The sequence below is a fragment of the Phyllostomus hastatus genome, unplaced genomic scaffold (assembly GCF_019186645.2).
Source record: "Phyllostomus hastatus isolate PE091 unplaced genomic scaffold, TTU_PhHast_1.1 phas_scaffold_114, whole genome shotgun sequence".
NCBI lineage: Eukaryota > Metazoa > Chordata > Mammalia > Chiroptera > Phyllostomidae > Phyllostomus > Phyllostomus hastatus.
Window position 1 is genome coordinate 3,286,746 of NW_025334006.1, and position 21,663 is coordinate 3,308,408.

General features: G+C 42.7%; 1 protein-coding gene across 2 annotated transcripts in view; it reads left to right on the top strand.

Moving 5' to 3' along the window:
- The window catches only part of DGKI (diacylglycerol kinase iota), a 403,697-nt gene that overhangs the window by 119,305 nt on the left and 262,729 nt on the right, over positions 1-21,663 (top strand). The window contains exon 2 of one of the 2 annotated variants that reach the window (XM_045855646.1): positions 20,855-20,963. The exons of the other annotated variant lie outside the window; for it this stretch is intronic. Coding sequence (XP_045711602.1) covers positions 20,855-20,963 — 109 coding nt within the window. The remainder of the gene's footprint in view (positions 1-20,854; positions 20,964-21,663) is intronic. 2 annotated transcript variants of the gene reach the window in all.

Below are 21,663 nucleotides of genomic sequence, written 5' to 3' on the forward strand. Positions count from 1 at the left end.
GTGGCGTCCCCAGGACCTCTTTGCTTCCAGAACTGGGACGTGGCCCATGTCTGCCGAGGTCCTCCCTGGACATCTGGGGGTTCAGAGGGCTTCCCCCCACATCTGCCAGGCCGCAGCCGCCCTCCGACCTGTGCCCGGGCTGTGGTGGCTGGAGCCGTGTGTGTCCGACAGAGAGAGCTCGTCCCGCAGTCGGGTCCCGTGTAGAGGAGAACTCCTCCACTCTTAGTCAGAACGCCTCTTGCACTCTGGCCCTGGCTCCTTTCTCAGCCTCGCCTGCCAGCACTCACATCACACCTCCTGGCAGCGCGGGCATCTGTTCCCCATGGGGCCACGCCTGGGGTTCAAATCCCAGCTTCATTCTTGATCAACTTGTGATTTTGGACAAGTTACGTAACCACCCTGGGCCTTATCACACTCATCCACAAAGCTGCTCTAATAATAATAATAATAATAACAATAACAATAATAATAATAATGTCTAGTGTTTGCTTTTTAAAAAGCTTCTCATATGTTGTCTGACAGAAAGTAAACGTGCGATTGCTCATCGCTGTTATCCTCACAGACTAAGAGCCTTCTGGCTAGACTGGTTGGTTCTCATTTGAATTCACTTGAGAGGCTGCGAGTGGGCAGGGGGGCCCTTTGGGGGAGTCACGGCTCCTTGTCCTGCAAAGGCGGCCTCCCAGGACTGCCCCTCTTCTGATGGGAGAGAGCAGGGCACACGGCTGCTCCTGCCGCTGGGTGCGTCGCGTATTTTGCCACAGGGTAGCTAGGGGAAGTGTAAGCCCTTGGAGGTAACGTGTGTGGAAACAGTGTCGAAAGTATGTGCAGATGTGCTTTTCAGCCAGGAATGGCCATTGGGCAGCAGCCTTTGTGTGAGGAGTCTTCACGAGAAGGTGAAGTATGGGGCCGTTGTTCAGCATATTCCCTTGTTAGAATTCCACCTTTTCCTCCTTTATGCCTCATTTCCACCCCTTGTGATATTCCTCTTTTTTTTAAAGATTTTATTTTATTTATTTTTAGAGAGGGAAGGGAGGGAGAAAGAGAGAGAGAGAGAGAGAGAGAAACATCAATGTGTGGTTGCTGGGGGTCATGGCCTGCAACCCAGGCATGTACCCTGACTGGGAATCGAACCCGTGACACTTTGGATGTTCCTCTCTTCATTCATTTGCATGGACATTTGACTTAAAACTTCCAAACAGCTACGTAAAAATACCACAATAAAAATTAAAAACACGTTTATGAGCACACACACACAGTGTAACTGTTCCTGAGTGGTGCCCTCACCAGACTGTCAAGGAGCAAATGGGCGTATGTTTAGGCCTCGCAGAAGCGCCATAGCATCTCACAAAATGCTGATGTCACTTAAAAGGAGCTTTTCTACTCTTTCATTTTATTTCGTTTTTTCATTTGCCCGAGAACTGTTCCCTGCAGCCAAAATGCCAACGACTCATTTTAAGGAGAGTTCTGGTTTCTTCTAAGTCAGGAAGAAAAAAAATACAATCTTTCTTTCCCTTTCCTTCCCTTTTCCTGAGAGGCAAGCAAAATACATCTGAACCATTTCTGCCCATGATTAAATAACAGGGCCTCCCACATCCCACAGGCTGTAAGCCACCAAATTGAAGAAGGCAATACTTTTGGAGGTTTTCCGTGTACGAGGCAAAATTACTTCATGTAGCTCCAATCACAGTAACAGATATTGGCCACCTACTATTTGCTGGTCGTGTTTGTGGCCCAAAATAAGACACAGTCCCTGTCCCTGAGGAATCTACACTCCAATAAGAAAGATCAGGAATGTGACATGACCTTATACTACAAGTGGAGTAGGGCAAGTTCCCTTGGAAAAGATAAGAGCCAGTCTAGTCTGGAAGGAGAGAGTCCCGTCAGTTGTGAGCCAAGGATGTTTTCCTGTAGCATTCTAGGAGAGGCAGGCAGAAACGGATTGAAACCAACGTTGGTGGAAAAATTTGCTTAAGCCAGGAGATAGAGTTGTTGTTTTCGTTTTTCCCCAGAGGGAGAGGCAAAGGGGTAGGGCTGTGCTGGTGCTGAGAAATGTTGAAATCGAGGACAGAGAGGTTCGGGGAGTTTGCACAGAGAGCCTTTTGCGGAGGTGATGGAGGGTTGGGATGAAGAGCGGGGCCGGAGGGGAGAACCTTTCTTGGTCAGTGATAAAATGTTCATTCTTGGTGTACCTTTCCGTCGTTCAACAGACCCTGCATGTGTTTGGGAGACTACATTATCATTTGCTTTTAAGGATCATTAAGGGAATAGCGATTTCATTTTTAATTACCTCCCCACTGAGTTTTCCTCCACCGGCATCTTTGCGCTTTCTGTCTGAGTTAACCTATTCTGGAGCCAGCCGTCTTCAGGTTCCTGGTGTAAAGAGAAGTGAGTGGCAGGTTGTTATAGCAACTGAATGCGGTAGCAGTTGGGGATACCTGCGGGGATTGATCATGAGCTTGAATAGTCAGCAAGCTTTTCTTAGGAAATTTTACAGTCAATTAAAGGCCTCTCTCACAGTTTTTATTCTGACAATGAATCTTCTCATGAATGTTCGGATTGTCTGAAGATGCCGCGAAATGGTAATAAGACAGCCGCGAGGATGTATCATGATTCCCAGAGACCTTGCATGTTGAATATTCTATTGTGGTTCTATTAAAGCTGTGACTCAGGGATTTGGCAGAGACCAGATGGTAATGGGTTCTCTTACATAAAAGCTTTGGTAATTCCCATTGTCTGCGGCCTCCTTGGTAGGTCGCTCCAGGTCTCATCCTCCTGCTCTCAGACAACCCAGCGTCACGCTGTTTCTTTCCTGCAGACGCGCGCCGTGCGAGGCGTCACAGGGACCGCCTGTACCAGCACAGGACGTTCCCTGCTGCGCCTCTCCTTCCTCTAGCAAGCATTGAACCTGATTCGTCATCGGGTGAAATTTCTCAGGCAGAGCTCAAATGCCACCTCCTTGGTGAAGCCTTCCCTGCTCCCCTCTTCTAGGCAGAAGTCACCCCCTTTTCTGTGCTCCCCAAAGACTAGCCATGCCACATATATAGTAAGTTGGGGGTTTCATCATAGCTCATGTTAGTAATGTGTAGGATGGTTACTTTAATTTTTGTTTTCTGATGAGGAAGGAGGACTAAAGGATAACAGTATAAACAGCTCGAAGGTGAGGTGGAAGAACTAGTACTTGTGAAGGCACGGAAATGAGCGGTTTACCCGATAGACTGCATGTGTGGATTAGTGAGGTCCAGGGACCCTTGCACGAATGGACGCAGGGGTGTGGTGGGTGGGGCGACTCAAAGTCTAGGTTCGAAAGAACAAGGACTTGCTTCCTTTCTGAGCAGGGGAGTGATTTTATAGATAATACTGAATTTCAGTAAGATGTCTTATTGCCATGGTGAGGGTGTGCCTGAGCTTGGACTGCATTAAAAAAATAACAGAGGAGCTGGCTTCAGGAACAGGAATTTGTTTCTTACAGTTCCGGAGGTTGAGAAATCCAAAGTCAAGGTGCTCATGGATTCGGTTCTCTGCCTCACCTGCAGATGGCCTTTTCACTATGTCACGTACCCTCACGTGGGGCAGGCAGGGCGCGGGAGAGGGAGAGGGAGAGGGAGAGGGCAGCAGCACAGTTCTGGCCTCCTTCTCTTTTTGTAAGGGCGCTTATGCGATCGTGGGAGTCCCCCCTCGTGAGCTCACCTAAATCTGGGCATCTCACGAAAGCCTCACCTCCAGATACTATCACGATGGGAGTCAGAGCTTCAGCGTGCAGAGTTGGTTCGGGACGTAAACTTTAGTCCCCAACAAGGGGAACCGAAAGAAAGAGTAATACGCAAAAAGGAGTTTGTCCAGGACCAATCTGTGTGGTGGCTGTGGGAGGCTGGCTGCCTCCTATGTTGCTTGAGGGACCAAGGCTTAATGTGGAAGTTTGGCAATCCATGCCCTTCTCCCCTTCCACCCCTGCTTCTCTTGCCTCCTGCACTCCCCTCGCTTCATTTCCATGCTGAATATCTCATTGTCCTGCGGTCAATGTCGGGGCAAAAAAAAATAGAAGAAAAATGGAAAAGCAAGAACTATGGGCACCCATTTTTAAGATGAAAATTGCCGTTAGACGGTCTTCATTGTTTAAAATATATATTTAAAAGCAAATTTGTGTTGGATGTTTTAATCACTTTTTTACCCTCAGAAAATAGTAAATCCTAAGGAAAATAATATCAGTATTTTAGATCTATAGTGGATATGAATTTATAATCCAGTCTTTCTTCAGATAATTCCACTAAGGAGAATTGTCTTTTTTTTTTTTAAAGATTTTTATTTATTTGTTTTCAGAGAGAAGGGAAGGGAAAGAGAGGGAGAGAAACATCGATGTGTGGTTGCCTCTTGCATGCCCCGTATTGGGGATCTGGCCTGCAACCCAGGCATGTGCCCCAACTAGGAACTGAGTTGCTGACCCTTTGGTTCACAGGCCCACACTCAACCTACTGAGCTCTACCAGCTGGGGCAAGGAGAATTGTCATAAAATTGGAGGAGAGGAGCACATATTGACAATATAAAAGAAACCAAGATGAGAAAGAATATATTTTGAAATAGTCTACTTTCTTTGAAAAGGGAAGCTTTCCACATTTAATATATTATGTCACAGATAATGAGAGATATTGCAAATTTGATCATAAGACCATGGACCAATAATGTCTGAAAATAATGAAAATTGTATATATCCTGGAATATTGGTAAAAGCAAAAATATTCCCATTGTCAAAACGGGGCAGATGAACCTATAGCTCAGTGAGTTTACTGGCAGCCTCTGCAAAATTCCTGCAGGAGTCCCTAAACAGGTATTTTATGTAGACTTGGAAAGAGAAGTCACAGTGAGCTGGTTTGAGTTCCCTGAAACAAACGTATACAATGAGCCTCATTTCATTTATTGGATATGGTTACTATAGTGATTCCATAGACAACCTGTGTCTAGACTTCAGTGATGCATCTGATTGTGTTTTTATGATTTTCCTACGGTCAAGATAGAAACCACCCCCATGGCTATTATTAATAAATTTCAAGATGGAGGCTGGTTTCTCTCTGAGCAGAAATTCTGCACTCGGTCATGTCTTGGTTGTAACTTTCATCAGTGACTTAGGTGAATCACATGTGAATGCTTGTCAGCGTATCAACTTGAACTTATCCTCCCTTGGGAAAGACAGCTGATGCACATGACGACAGGAATCGGATTTCGATATCTAGAAATTGAAATGATGGTTCAGTATTAATCAGTGCCGTGTAACAAAAGATTATACATTTAGAAAATGTGACAAATAGAATAGTGGGTAAGTATTGATCCTTATCACCTTCCTTGCTCTTAGGTGTTTTTTTGCCTATTTTTATGTGACTTGGAAATCCCAAGCTGCAACTGACTAGCCATTTTTCAGGAGTCCTGGTAGAACTAGTCCCTGAATTGTGAGGAAAGTTGGCTTGTATTTGCCAACCCTGGAAACCTGCTGTTCTGTGGAATTACTTTGGGAAACGGCTGTGAAACACAGTGTCATCTCACTTACCTACCACAGAACCAAGCCACACATCTCGTCTGTCACACTTGGTTTCAGATAGCTCGCTGCGGATTGGGTTATAAAGTCTGTCCTCAGAGGATGAGGGCTGCCAACGTCCAGAACATTCCAAAGAATGTCTGTAGGATCAGAAGGCTTTGCCGTCAAGAGGACTCTCTGATGCTGGGTACACGACACTGGAATTTTAGTGAACACTGTTTGTTGCCGAGAGAGACTTAGTGTGTTTTTCTAGGGTGGCAGCCTCGCATGGGCAGAGGTATCTTGACTGTGGAAAGACCCACACGGCCCTTTTCTGTGTCTCATTTAACAAAGCTTAAAAGAATTTTTTTTCTTTTACGGAAGGGAGAGAGCATAGAACAGACTATAACAAAATATTTATAAAATGTTTATAAACTATAAAGAATAATATCCCAAGTACCTGAGTACTCACTACCCATTTTAATAACAAAGGGCCCTGCGATAAACTTGGAAGTCCCCCCAGGTATCTTCCTTAATCCATCCCTTAGCCTCCTCTAAATCATCCCAAATGTTTACTTATCATTCTCTGGCTTTTCCCTATTTTTTTTTTTTACCAAAACACTTCTATCTTTAATGATTATGACAGTGTAATACTTTCATATAGTGATTTCTCCATGTGAGAAACTTGTAAGTGCCACATACTAATTTTTTAAAAGAGTTTACTTATTTCATTTTAGAGAGGGAAGGGAGGGAGAAAGAGAGAGAGAGAGAGAAACATCAATGTGTGGTTGCTGGGGGTCATGGCCTGCAACCCAGGCATGTACCCTGACTGGGAATTGAACCTGCGACCATTTGGTTCGGAAGTCTGCACTCAATCCACTGAGCTATGCCAGCCAGGGCTGTGCCATATACTAATTTAACCCCCAAAACAATCCTCAGAGGCAGGTAGACTAACACCCCCATTGTACAGATGAGGAAATGGTGGTATATAGAGGTTTAATAACTGTCTAGTTACACAGTTAGGGAATGAAGTAAAGAACGCCAGCTCCGGAAGTCTGGCTGTGGGTTATGTGCTCTTAACACCTCTGCCATGCCTCCTCTCCAGGATACATAGTATAGTTCTATTTGATGTTTTAAAATGTTATGTAATAAAATACAGCTGTATGTGTTCTGCAGTTGGCATTTTTCAATCACCACTGTGTTCCTGAGTTTCATCTATTCTGTTCTTTGAAGCTGCAGAGCATTCATTTTTATTGCTATAGAGTATTCTTTAATTGTATGGATGTACTGCAATGTATTTATGTTTTCTGCTTTCCTTGGACATTGGGGCTGTTCCTGTACTTTCTATATAAATAGTGCTGATGTATATGTTTTGATATTGTCTTGTGTGTACATGCCAGAGATTATCTAGGGACTATACTTTAGAGTAATTGGTAATTCGTGTGCTATGTCACCGTCACCATTTCTGTGTGACACCAGTTGTTCTCCCAGTGGCCATGCCTTCGAACAGTTCTGCATCTTCCCAAGGGTTAGTACTTTCAAGAATCAATATTAAAAATTAAAAATGTAACTTTTGCCAGCCCAATTGCAATGAATTCATTCCTTTCTTCCTTTTTTCTCTTTTCTATTTGGATTTCCTCTTTTGTGAAGTGCCTGTTCAAATCTCTGTTCACCGTTTTTGGTTTTTTTTTGGAAGAAAGGGTATTGCTTTTTTCTTATTGGTTTCTACTAATTATACATTATATTAATTATATGATATTATATATTATTGTATATTATTATGGAAAACATTTTTTATTTTTTAGCTAGTCTTTTCACTCTTTTCATTGTATTTTTGATAAACAGAATTAATTTAATTGACTTTATAAATTCTATTAGGAAATCTCCATTTTTGTGTGTTTATTAAATGCTTCCCTCTACTTTGATAAAAACCTGCTTTTCAATGTTGTCTTCTAAATGTTAAGTCATTTTGTATTTCATACTTTCATCTTTAATTTACCTGGGATCAATTTTTATGTATTCATTGAGTTAGGGTTCAATTTTGTTTTTTTTCTGTAAGGATAATCAGTTTTTCTGAGACCATTTAATGAAAAATGGGCCTTTCCTCACTTTTCTACAATGCCTATTCTGTGATAAATGATGTTTTCATATATGTGTGTGTACACACACACACACACACACACACACACACACATTTGGTCTGTTATTGAGTTTCTCTTATTTTTTGTTTTAGTAGTCATTTTTTCTGTTCCTGTCCCAATACTACATTGTATTAGTTGCTAGTGTTTCATAACAAGTCTCCCTACTTCCAGCTTTTTTCCTCCAGGGGTCTTGGTTACTCTTGTTTTTGCTTGCCTACACACATTTTAAAATTTGTCCAGCAGATTCACCCAGAAGCCAATGGGAATTTCAACTGGAATTTTATGAATCCATAGATCATTCAGGGAGAATTGACATCTTTAAAATATTAAATTTTTTATTACATGAACACAACTTATGTGGATGACTTTAATCATTTCATAATATGCCTTTAAATATTGTCTCAGCCCAGTTCTCTCTCTTCTCTTTCTGCAACTCTGATAGACACGTGTTCAGTTCACATTCTCACTGTCCGCACTGTCCTTTCTTCTCAGATTTTCTGCCTCTTTTATGCGTTCTAGATAATGTCCTTAGATACACATTGTAGTTTAATAATATTTATTTTTCTCACTTTTACATATTATATACCCACTTATTTATTTTTAATTATAGTTTTTCTAATATAAAAGTTACTTTTATTTTAAAACTAAAGTTAACTTAGAGTCTTGTTCTTTAATTTAAACCCTTTTATTTCTTTAATGACATTAAACATAATTATTTTATATTATTGAAACAGATTTTGAATATTCTAGAGTCTGTTGTTTTTGCTGACTTTTTACTTATTGAATCCTTTTCATCTTCCTGTATTTGCTGTTTTTGATGGGGATTTCATTTGTCTTGCTACATTTTTGGAATTCTTAGACACCTGGTTTGGAAACTGGTTTCTCTAGGGAGGATCTGTATTTGTTCCTAAGACACTCAGGGAAATTTGTTAACCCATGGCGACTTCATATTAAACATTTAAATTGAAGTCTTTTGGACAACCCAGGGAACAAACCCACTTAAAGGCTAGCTGGAGTCAGATATCCAGGGAAGATTTTTTTTTCTTCTATCACTTAGTGTCAATATTCAAGACAGATTTTTCTTATAGACTCATGATGGGGTCTTTGCGACTTGGACCCCTTTTTTCTGAGATCTCTTTAGACAATACACCTGAAATGTTTACAGAGAAACACTAATTGCATTCGATCTTCCCCTCCCATATGCAAATCCAGGGAATCCCAGTACTCAGAGGGATCCACAAAAGTGAGAGACCAATTTAAGCTTCATTAGTTTCATGATAAATCCACTTGTACCGAAGAGTGTATGTTCCTCATGTTATCCCATCAAATACACTGGAGCTTTACAAATAAATATTTTTCTTTTGTAAGGCAGTTTGTAGTCTTGTGTTTTGGAAGATATGGTCTTTTCTCCTTTACAGTTGAGGAAAAGAAAGCTTAGAGTGGTTAAGCTTGGTTAAACGTAGAGTGGTTAAGCTTGGTTAAACGTAGAGTGGTTGCAGCAGGATGCTGTGGCCATCTGGTACCCACTGGAAGGCAGGACAGAGTCTGGCTCCGCAGTCCCTGATGAGGGAGGCCCGCGGGACCGCCCCTGGTCAGTGGAGCGGACCGAAGCTGTCGCCAGTCCCAGGTGTGAGTGCAGCCCGCCCTCCTGACCAGCCAAGGCCAGTGCCACTGCCAAACTCATCCAATCAATCGGTAATTTCCAGAGTTATAAAAAACATGATTCTTGACAATTTTTGCGAGTACTCTCATCGCTTTTATGAAGGAGCAGCTTTTCAGAGGCTCTGACTCTGCTGTTTTCACAGCTGGCGCAGGAGTGGGAACGGCAGAATGAGTAGAAGTGTCTTTTGGTACTTATTTTGATACATGGAAATTTTTAATTTTGATGAAGTCCAGTTTCTCAGTTTTTTCTTTTATGGTTAGAACTTTCTGAATCCTGTCTAAAAAATCATTGCCTACTCCAAGGTCATGAAGGTACTTTTTTAAAAAAAGATTTATTTATTTATTTATTTATTTATTTATTTATTTATTTATTTATTTATTTTTAGAGAGGGAAGGGAAGGAGAAAGACGCACACACACACACACACACACATCAATGTGCGGTTGCTGGGGGCTGTGGCCTGCAACCCATGCATGTGCCCTGACTGGGAATCGAACCTACGATGCCTGGTTTGCAGCTCGAGCTCAATCCACTGAGCTACGCCAGCCAAGGCATGAAGGTACTTTTTAATGTTTTCTTCTAGAAGATTTATAGTTTTAGCTCTCAGGTTTTCATCTGTGATCCCTCTTGAAGCATTATTTATACATTGTGTATGTAGTAGGGGTCAAGACTAATTTTTTTCCAATAAAAATAACCAGTTTTTCCAGCTTCATTTGTTCAAAGAATATTCTTTTCTCCATCTATTTGTTTGCTGTTTTGAAGCTGTACACGTGTGGGTCTATTTCTGGACTCTCCATTCTTTTTCATTGATCTTATTGTCAGTCCTTTGGTACTACGTGCCCTTGAGTAATTTGCCTTTATAATAAGTCTTGAAATTGGGTAGTGAAAGTTCTCCAACATTGCCAAGATTACTATTTGACGACTTTATGTCCTTTTTTCCCTGTATGTTTTAAAATGGAATGGGTTTTGAGAGGGATTTTGTTGAATGTATGTATCCCTTTGAGAAGATTTGACGGACGTTGTAACAGTATTGAGTCTTTTAATACACAAATATGATATCTTGATTTATTTACAACCTCTTTAATTTTTTCAGCAATGTTTTATAGTTTTCAGTGTAAGGTCTTATACGTATTTTAATAGATTGTCATTTGGTAATTCATGTTTTGAATTGTTAACGCCATTGTTAACTGGTATCTAATTTTTATTTTTTAATTTGTAGTTGTTTAAATATAGAAATACAGTTGCCTTTTGTGTATAGCTCTGTACACTATGACTGCAAACTCACATAGAAATTTTGGTAGATTTTTGTAGGATTCCTTGGGGTTTTACACAATCGTGCCATCTTCAGATAATAAATTTTACTCTTTTTCTTTCCAATCTAGGTGCCTTTTCCTTTGCTTTTTTTAACCCCCTTTTGTACTGCACTGGTTAGGACTTCCAGTCCTAACTGGACTGGAATGTTGACTGGAAGTGGTGAGAACAGACATACTTGCTTTGTTTCCATCTTAGGGGCACAGTGTTCAGGCTTTGCCCATCCTGCCTGGTGCTACTTGTAGATTTTTCATACATACTCTCCATCAGATTAAGGACCTTCTTTTCTCTTTCCAGCTTGTTGAACGTTTTATCATTATTTCTTTTTTTTGCAAGTAGCCTGCAGGACACATAGGAAGGATGAGATCTGTGTAGTGATGAATTAGTTGCTAGGGAGGCAAAGAAAATAAAAACACGTACACCCTCAGGCAAAACCGGATGGGATGGACAAAGGCCATCCAGTGATAACACAGGCAAACTGGGCTGAAGGGAAGAGACCTGATTTCTGTTACTGGCTCTGCGACCAGCAAGCTGCGGGACCTTCAATAAAGCACTTTGCTGCCTACTGAGCATTCAGAGATACAGCTGAGAGCCTTGATGTCTTATACATGCTCTTGGTTTCCTTACCTTTTTATCCTAAGTCTTGAACTTGAGTAATGCGTTCTTCCCTGACTCCACTTTTAGTTAATTCCTTTACCAAAGACTCTTCATCAGAACCTGTTCGGGTGATTTTTGCCAGGACTGTTCTCTAACTGATACACATTGGCAATGTCTTCTCAACATGTAGTTATGTTCTTGGGTCATTATGTCTAGGGTTGACTTCAAAGTAGGTAGGTCTCTGCTCTAACCCCAACCTGCCATCTTCCATCGATATTTCCAATGACCTGGGTTTAGTGGAGGGAAATGATTTTAACTGCTTTGAATGTCATTGACTCTGCTCCTTTGGGTCATGCAGGTGTTTGCATTATGAGTGCCTTTTGAGAATGCAGATACACACCCTTATGGAGGTCACATCCTAAACTGTTTTGAGTTGACAACATTGTGTTGGGTTTTCTATTTAGTGGCACTATTAGTTGAGCAAGATTGCGGGTGAGACAGCACAGGTTTCAGGGTGATGAGAAATTGAAGGGGGTTACAAATAGTATTTTAGCATAGAAAGATAAACGTGTCTTGTTTGTAGTTTTGCTGGGACAACCCTATGGAAATCTAAATCGTTTCCCCTATGATTTCTATGAATTTCCTGAGAGCTTATGTTCTTAAGGTTATTTCTGTTCTCGGGCTAATGCTTTTTCTAAATTCGTTCAATTTCTGTGATTATCTCTGTACTCCAGTAGGCAAAGTCTATTCGGTGTTCATTGACCTAGTTATAAAACTCAGCCCCTTCTTCAATTTCCACGTTCATAAAACCCCCTGCCTTTAAAGCAAGTGGTAGACTTCCCTACAGATTTAAGTGCAAGGGGGAGATATGGAGGAGGAGACAAAGGAGGCATTTCCATCACAGCAGTGCAAAAACTGCCACTTGATCATCAGACTGTGTTTTAAAATGTCCTTTAGCCACCCCTTCACCACGGCATTTCACCGGTCACTTCAGAGCATCGCGTGCCCACGCCTCGTGCCATCCTTGCATCCTCCTGTGTTCCTCCCCCTTCTGTGCCTTTCCTTCTCTTGTCTCGCTCTCTCTTGCAGGGAATGCAAAGTGACAGAGCCTTCGGAGCCAGACACCTGGGCGTCCATCTTGGCTTTATTAGCTATTAGCTGTATGGCTTATGGAAGTCACTTAAACTTGCCAATGTCAGTTTCTGAAGTAAAAATGGGCACAATAAAATTATCCATTGTCCTGTGTATTCGAGATTTAGAGTAGGTGCTGTCATTCAGTGTCTTCTCAGGGTGATGGTGCTTGTTCTTCCAGCTTCCAGGAGGAGTGTTGGCTGCTAGTGGTCTATAGCTGAGCCAAGGCCCAGGTACTGCCCCTGGTGTAGAGTTGTAGTCTGGAAGGGGCTGCCCATACCCAAGGACTGGCAGATGCGGAAGGTCAGCTGCTGAAGTGGGGCATGTCTCCAAGGTCGTTCCAGCTCCAGAGTTTCCTGTGAGAGCGACCGAGGCTGCTGTTGCAACGGCATCACAGTTCAGCCTCTCACTCGCCCACAGACACGCCTGTGACCCTGAAAGTGTCTGTCTCGGAGCCTGTTTTCAGCCTAAAGACAATGGTTAAAAGAATATTCAGTGCCTACTAGATGCCCAGGAAATTATTATTGTTTGGAGAATAAGAGAATTTAATTTATGAGATTTTCCAGAATATTCCAGAGATATATCTAGAACTACTCAAGGAATTTTAATGAAATTGGAACTATGAATAGTAAGAATAGAATTATCCCAAATTTTGGTAATGAAAAAATAGATATTGTTTGATTTTTAAAATCTTATTTTATAGAGTACGTTCAAATGAGCCTGTTCCGATAGAAGCAGAACCTTGTTATTTAGTAATGGACTTTTACCTGACAGTCGTGGCTACTGTAATTTTGTTCCCTCTTTGTGTTTGCTTAGTGAACTGATGGAGGTGCTGACAGTGCGTGTCGCCATCAGGTTAGAGGTCAACCTGTGGAAGGCTGGTGTGCTGTGATTTTACAGACAAAAGGAATAGTGAGCACCACGGGGACTGAAGTCTTGCATCTGACTCAGCAGTCTTTGGGGCATTTCTTTCCTGACTGTTTTTTAAAATGACTTTATTGTTGTCCAATTACAGTCGTCTGCATTTTCTCCCCAGAATTTTAAATCTCTGTTTCTTACACACGTTTTGATTTTGTATTTGTCGTCCATGTCAGTTACTTCATTAATGAGTTAAGTAAAACTTTGTCAGATGCTTACTATCTATTTGTATGATGATGTTTTTAATAGTGTTTTTTTTAATAGGAACATGTTTTTCTGTGTACGTATTCTAGTATTCTTAGTTTCTGAAGGGAGCATGATGGTTGGAAAGGACCCAAAGGTTCATGGGAGTAATTGGGAAAGAGAAGTCAGCATTTCGAAGTGAGCCAAACCTGCCCTGCTGATCCGGGCTTGGGGTCCAGTCTGAAGCGTGTGTGTTTTCTAGGGCGTCTGTAACCAAGGACCACACACTGTGGGGTGTAAACGACAGAAATGTGTTGTCGCACTGTTCTGGAAGCTGGGGGTTTGAGCTCAGTTCCTGCGGACTGGTTCTTCATGAGGGCTGTGGGGGTGGGTGAACCTGTCCCAGGGTCCTCCCCCAACTTTTGGAGGTTCGGGGGCCATCGTTGGTGTTCCTTGGCTTGTAGTCACATCAGCCTCATCTCTGTCTTCATGTTCTCATCATGTTCTCCCTGGGCCTGTCTCTGTTCTGATCTCCCCTTTGTATGAGGACCCCAGTCATACTGGACTAGGGCCCTCCCCCTCAGGGTCTCACGGTGACACGGTTGCCTCTGTAAAGACCCTGTCTGCCATTCAGACTTGAACGTGAGGATTTTGGTGGTGGTGGCAGGGGCACGCAGTCCAGCCCATGACAGTATGATCACTCTTCCCTGAAGGGAACCCTTAAGGAGCAGAATGCCGTTAACTCCTAACAGAACCCCAGTTAAGACATCGCATCTTGTCTTAAAATAGGGTTTATTGTCACATCCCACACCACGCCCAGACCGGCATTGCTTTAGGAATGTGGTTGTGAAGGATGAGGTTTGGGAACTAAATCGTGTGTAGCACACGAGGTCACAAGTTCTCAGGGGCTTTTAGCAGCCAGTGTGCCTCACAGATGAAACAAACCAACCAGGACGTGCTCTCTCGGTGTTTCCTCTGTTTATACTCATATAACCCAATAATTCCAGCAGCATCTGGAGTGCATTTTTAAAAATATGTTGGTGAATTTGTCTGAGGGGAGAGTGTGGTGCATTTTAATTTCTGCCTGAGGCAGGTAGGCAAGTTGGGAGAGAAGAAAAGGTTCCTTTGGCGACCATGGAATTATTACCATGGCTAGAAGACGACTCTTCTATTTGCATAACCTCTCTGAACTGCCTGGCCCACAATGGAAGCTTGTGAAATGTTGATTGAGTAGGCAGACGTGTCCGGGGAACTTGTAATATTTGAGAGCCATCAAATAAGCACATATTTATCCAGAGAGTTACCAGCTTTGCCTAGGTGCTGTGGGGGCCGCCCGTGTGTGTCAGAGAATTGTGAGAGCAGTGACTGTGCTTACTGAGTGCCAAGCACCGTGCGTGCGTGTCAAAGAAATGATCTCAGCGACTCTCTGAATTGGGTAATAGTGTTCTGATTTTTCAAAGAACAAAGCTAAGGCTAAGAGAAGTCCAGCCACTTGACAACATAGCTGTTGATCGGTAAGGTTAGATCTGTTCTTAATCTGTGTACTTTTATACCTCCCAAACTGGCCTCTCTCTTTTCATAATTGACATGTATAATTGAGGCAACTAGAAGATTAGTATAGCAAGAGGCTGATTGTACTGCGTGTCTCTTTTGTTGTGTGTGTGTATGCTGTTAGCATTTCGGGAAAGCGTGTGTTGTGTAATGGTTAAGTGTATGCAATCTGAAGTTGGAGGCCTGGGTTCAAAGCTCACTGGGACCTCTTCTGGTCTGTGTGATCTTGGACATGTAGCTTAATTATTCTTTGCTATTATTTTCTTTTTTTTTTTATCCTCACCCAGCAACGTTTTTACATTGGTTTTCGAGAGAGAGGAAGAGGTGGGGAGAGAAAGAGAAAAAAGCATTGACATGAGAAAGAAGCATTGATTGGTTGCCTATTGTTGGCTCCCTGACCGGGGATTGAACCCACAGCCCAGGTGTGTACCCTGGCCAGGAATCAAACCCGTGACCTTTCAGTATACGAGATGACTCTGCAACGAGCTGAGCTGCACAGGCCATTATTTTTAAAAATATAAACTAGAGGATAATAAAAGTGCCAACTTTATTGTTGCGAAGAATGCATAAGATACGTAAAGTAATTCAGCACTGGCAATAATGTATTTTCTGCTAGAATGTAAGCTTCACAAAGACAGCAATTTATGTCTCTTTTATGCATTCATGTATCTTATGTATCTAGAACAGTGCTTGGTATAAAAGAGTCATTCAGTAAACACATTGTTCAGTGAAGGAGTGTATTTCGTTATGGAGATACCAGGGCTTGGTTACGTTAGCAGGCATGACGAGGTGATCAGCTGTTTGCGCATCTGTGCAGAACAGGGGTGCCCAACCTCGGATGCCATTAGTGGCACCTGGAAGGCTTTCCGTGGACTGGCTCTCAGGCCCCCACCGCAGACTGAGGCTCAGGCCACTGCTGGAGAATCACTGTGGAAGTCGCAGCTACAAAAACAGAATGATACAGGCATATTGATTATGTTGAAGACTCAATAGCAAAGGTGATTTTCTGAATGGCTTACAATCCTTAAGAAACTAAACACAGCCTTTGTTTCCATAGGAAATGCATTCTTCAGAATTTCAATATATGTACATTCAAATCATCAAAAAGTCCTTTGAGTTCATATGGAGTAAGAGTTAGGATTTGGGCTCAAGTAATCCCTACATGAATCTCTGGTGGGATTATTTGGAATTTGTGGAGGGATTGGTACAATTTTTTTTATTGTGTTTTAACATTGCTGGTGGCTTGTCTAGATCAACCAAGAAGCATTGTGGGCTGCTTTCAATAAAAGCCAAGTTAGCACCAATATAGCATGGGGTGGGGCACCAACACACACAGTGATTAAGATCTCTCTTATGGCCCTTGGGGAATTAAATCAAGATATAGACTAACTTTTTTAGGTAGCTGGTTTCTTCTCTAGAACAAGAAGACGAGTTCACCAATCTCTAATGTGTCGGTTGCTTGTTTTTGGAGATTTCCTGGCTAAGGGGACCTCCTGGTTCTCCGGTGCTCTCCCCTCAGCAGTGGGCTCCTCGTTCTCTGCTCACTGGAAGAATCACTGGGAGGCGGAGTTGGCGTGATGCAGGTGGATTGAGTATGGGAGCTATGCAGAACTGAAAGAAGAGAAGAACCAGGGTGAATTAAGAGAAATCTGCAAAATGGATCATTAGAGGGATCTTGGCTAAATCACCATTCATTCACATGTGTTCCCATAAAACTTGAAATATTTTTATGAAGAATATATGCTGCATGTTTCTTTCAATAAACACATCATACAAGCATCAACACTGCTATGGCATGTCCTGTGCAAATGTCGTGGCACTAGCCTTCCATTTCAATGCTGACCACCAAGCTGTCTTTGGCTTCTGAACACTGAATTCTATCTCTATTTGCCTTTATCTCTCAAGAGCTGCTTTGAAGGAGTTCTGGCCCTCTCAGGAAAGAATATCAACGAAATGTAAGGCCTGGGATATAATTCAGATCATTCTAATCAGATTTCTCCACCACTGATCTAATCATGAGGCTGCTTTGCTTTGCTTCTTGGTCAAGTTCATTCATTAACTCGGAAAGCATTTACTGAATATATGCTGCGTCCACCCCGGGCTAGGATGTAATGAGATTAGTGGATGTATTGAGCCCTGTCCTTTAGGAGATTATAGTCTTACTGAAGGAAGTGAAGGACATAATAGGACGCTATTTAACATGTGTGGTGGCTTTTGCACTTGAAATACGTTAGAGGTCTTTCCCGGTGGTTTCTCCGTTTCCAACACTCTTTTGCCATTATTGTTATCCCCGACAAAATGCTGTGAAATTAATAGAAAGAATCGTTGACATTTCACGATTTTACTGACTGTGGGTTTGAGAGGATTCGTAGCAGGAGAAATGAATGAGAAATTGAAACACCATTGATTGTATTTTTATTGGAACAAATTGAAACATAAAATCCCTGCTCCCTAACACACACCACATTCTACCACACTCTTAAATGTCATCTTGTCAACCGAGATGAATCCGAGTAGAAAAGCAACTTATACTCATTTTATTTAAGGTCTGAGAAATGATGAAATTACTTTCTTATTTTGAAAGCAAATGTGTATACATATGTGAACTCTTGGAAAAAACCGATTTTCTCCCATGGTTCTTTAGAAAACTGGAAAGCTGTAATCAGAAGTTACCTTCCACCTCCACCCCATAGATATTTCTTCTTTTATTTGCTTTCTTATGTAACATCCTTTGGTGAGGCCCATGAACCCTTACAAACTAGAAGGCACTTTGATGTTTCTTGCTTATTTTCCCTGTAATTGATGTTAATATGTGTAGTAGGTATACAATTTTCTTCTATTAATGTTACAGAAAACCACCCTTAAACTTACATCCACAATGAGGAATAAATAATCTATAAAAGCCTTTACTTAATGGTTTCTATTTACAGGCTGGGAAGGAGTGTGATGGGACTGTACTTTCATTGCAGAGCTGGGCCAGCGGTGAACGTCTGAATGCCTCTCATCTTGGAGCCACGTTGCCCCTCTAGAGACACGTACATTCCTTGCACCCTCATTTGCTCCTTTGAGAAATGCGCCCCCTGCTGGTGGTCCTAATCAGGAAGAGGAGTCAGGTTTCGGCGCCCAGAGTCTACAGCGTCTCAGGAGTTAAAATCATTTGTCCTGTGGTTTCTCCTGTGACAGTAGGTTGGGCTGACAGTTCAGGAGTCAAAGGTGAAACCTATAGGTTACGACTCTACAGAGGCCTCGTTTTTTGGTGATGGAGATCGCGGCTCAGAATCACTGTTCAGACTCCTTCGGAGCTTGACAAAGGTCCTCAAGAAAAATGCTGAAGAAGTTCCTTGAACTCAGATGGCTGAAAACACTTGGGGTATAGAGGATCACCATATGAGACTCTTCCAGTCCTTTTTTCTTATTGCTCAATAAAACAGAATATACTTTGGGGTGAGGGGCCAAAATGAATTAAGGTTGTTAATTATATGCTCTGGTCAAAGTGAGGAAAGAGAACATTGCATCCTCAGACTGCCGTCATTAAAGACCTACATACTTGTGATGACTCCTCGGGGGCTTATATAAGGCAAGTTCATTGCCCGCTGCCTGGTGGGAGAGTCTGAAAGTAGGCTGCGGACAAGTGTGATGTGGTCACTTCTGACTGCTGAAGACCGAGCCTCTATTTCTGGGACTTGCTGTGTAGGAACGTAAGAGAGAGTGTGTGTGTGTGTGTGTGTGTGTACATATATGTATGTACGTACATATGTATACGTACACACACACACACATACACAGGGCTGGCCACTTGCTGAGCCCTCAGACATAATCGGTCATTGCTTAGCGACTGCACAGCCCTGGGTTCTTTTCTGGGTTCTTAGCCTTTCTTCGGGCGGTGGGGCTGCTGTTCCTCTCCCCCAACTTTACAGATTCCACTCTGGGTGAAGTCTGCAGGGCTCAGTGGACAGTGCAGAGAGCTCATCTGCCTTCCAGAGCCCAACAAAGACTTCAGATTCTGGCCTTGCTCCTCCCCTTACCTGGGCAAGTTCCTTTTCCTTCAATGGCTCAGTGGATGGGATTCACCACCTGTCTGGCGTCACTGTGTTTCTTTACCCATTGCACTGTGTGTAGCCTCGATTCTCTGTGTGGTGAGATGGGTGAAGGAGTCTGAGGACCTGGGCCTCCCCGGGGACGTGGTGTGGCTGGGGGTCCAGTGTCAGATGGCAAATGTCACAGCGATGCTCACGTCCTGTGAGACAGGCTTCAGAGAGCTAATGGGGGGTAACGTGCAGAATGAACTTGCTGGTGTTTTCCTTCAGGGCTCCCCCTTGACAGGCCTGGGTAGTTAGTGCTCCCCTAGCCCCTGCCTTGTCAACCTAAACTAAGAGGTCAGCTGATGCAACGTTGAATTAACCAGAAATAGCAGGAGGATTGCCGTTAGGGACACACAAGCTTGAGCAAGTTACAGGTGAGTTTGTCAATGCGGGGGGGTGAGCTGTTTTTACGGGCGAAGAGTACAGGGAATCTGGAGTCCAGCCCATGTCCAAGCAGCAAGTTCACTGGCTAGAGGATGGGGAGAGATTCTTGGCAGGTGTTCACTGGTCCAGGGATAAGTTTCTATCTTCTGTACATCAGGCATTTACGGGAAATCAGTCTCTCGGTTCTTAAGCTTTGTTTTCCTGAGGGCACATGTGCGAGAGTCTGCATTTCATATCCTCCAGCTCCACTGTAGATAAAAATCCTTCCACGGTCCCAGAGAGACATTCGAAAACGTTAGCTTACAGAAGGAATCTGCGCATGCAAATGCAGGTACCCGCCCCTCACCCTCAGACCAGTCAGGACTCAGCTGATTCTAGCTCAGGAAATTCTCGGAGCACGCGTGGGCACTTCTGCAGAGGGAAAGCTCCTGGCTCTTCCAGGAGCCACTTAGTTAATCACAGAGCAGCCCTCCTGTTTAAGCGCAAGACCCTTGTCTGACATTTTTGATGGGGTTGTTCAGAAACTGACTTGTATTATTCCTCATGGCACTACAGGGTCTCCCTGGGGGAGTCCTGCTTTCTTCACCTTGCTGTTCTCATTCTCCCCATTTTGTTATCTCCCTTCCCTTCTCTTCTCTTAGCAATAATCATATTTGCTTGCTAAAGGGGCTCCTCTTATTTGTCGTCTTTGCAGACCAAGGTCAGGGCTGACTTTCTTGACCTTTCCCACCTTTCTCACCTGCATCCTGTTATGTTCCACTCAACAAACCCAAAATCCAAACAGCATGTTCTAGATTTTTCTTGCCATGGACCTTGGTAAGATAGCAGCCTTTCAGTGTTTGCTATTTCTTGGCAGATAAAAACCAGTCTTCTCCCACTTAGAACCTCGAGCTCTCTGTAGAAGTCTTCTTCGGGGGAAGGGAGGATGTTCTTGAGAGGAGCCAGAGTGAACTTGGAGCTGGGGTCAACTTGGAAAACACTTTGGTGGGACATGGAGGGATTTCAGCAGAAGACCTCATGCATCTGCTTTTCTAGTTTTTACCATCTGGCAGCTTTAAACTTGCCCACGTATTGTGACTGCCCTTGCCTTAGGCCTTTTTCTGCAAACAGACCCGCATTCTCTCCTCTACCCTAAACAGGGGCTCACATTTTAAATTTCTGGTCCTCAAGCAATATTTCGCCAACGTGACCCCCTCAACCGCCCTGTCTTTGAGATCTGCCACCTTCTGCCTTCCCCACCACCTTTCGAGAGATATTATCCCAACACATTTGTGAAGGTTTGCACATGCGAGAGACTAACTCACGCATCATTTCTACCCCACAGGAAATTTTTAGCTCTGTATTACCTTCTGATGTTGGTTTTTCTTTGTATTTTTTTCTTCTTGCTGCAGGAAAGCAATCTCCCGGGCAGGCCTGCAGCATCTGGCTCCTGCTCCTCCCCTCGGCCTTCCTGTGGCAAATGGTCCAGCGAAGGAGCCCAGAGCGACTCTGGACTGGAGTGTAGGTGTCAGCTTTCTTGTTTCATCATAATTCGACTGCATGTGTGTCTGTCTCTCTCTCAGGGTTCCCATAGCTACAAGCGAGACTTAATGATTTCTATTTTTATTTTTTTATGAATTCACTTTTTAAATAATTTTTATTTTTAAATTACCATTGTTTTGCAACATTATATTAGTGCCAGGTGCCTAACCCAGTGATTAGACATTGTGTAACTTTCTAAGTGGTCATCCCAATAAATATGGTACCCATCTGACACCATGCAGAGCTATTAGAATATCATTGACTACATTACCTATGCTGTACTTTACAGCCCCATGACTATTCTGTACCAATCAATTTGTAGTACTTAATCCCTTCACCCTTTTCACCTATTCTGCCAGTTCTCATCTGGCAACTGTCAAAACGTTCTCTGTATCTGTGAGTTGGTTTCTATTCTGCTTGTTTATTTTGGTTTTTAGTTTCAGTTGTTGGTAAATAGTATTTATTGCCATGTTATTGTTCATAGTTTTGATCTTTTGTTTCCTTTTCAAAGAAGACCCTTTAACATTTCTTGCAATATTCGTTTGGTGGTGGTGAACTCCTTTAGCTTTTTCCTTTCTGGGAAGCTCTTTATTTCTTCTTTCACTTTGAATGATAGCCTTGCTGGGTAGAGAAATCTTGGTTGTAGGGACTTAGTATTCTCATTGTTGTCCACTGACCA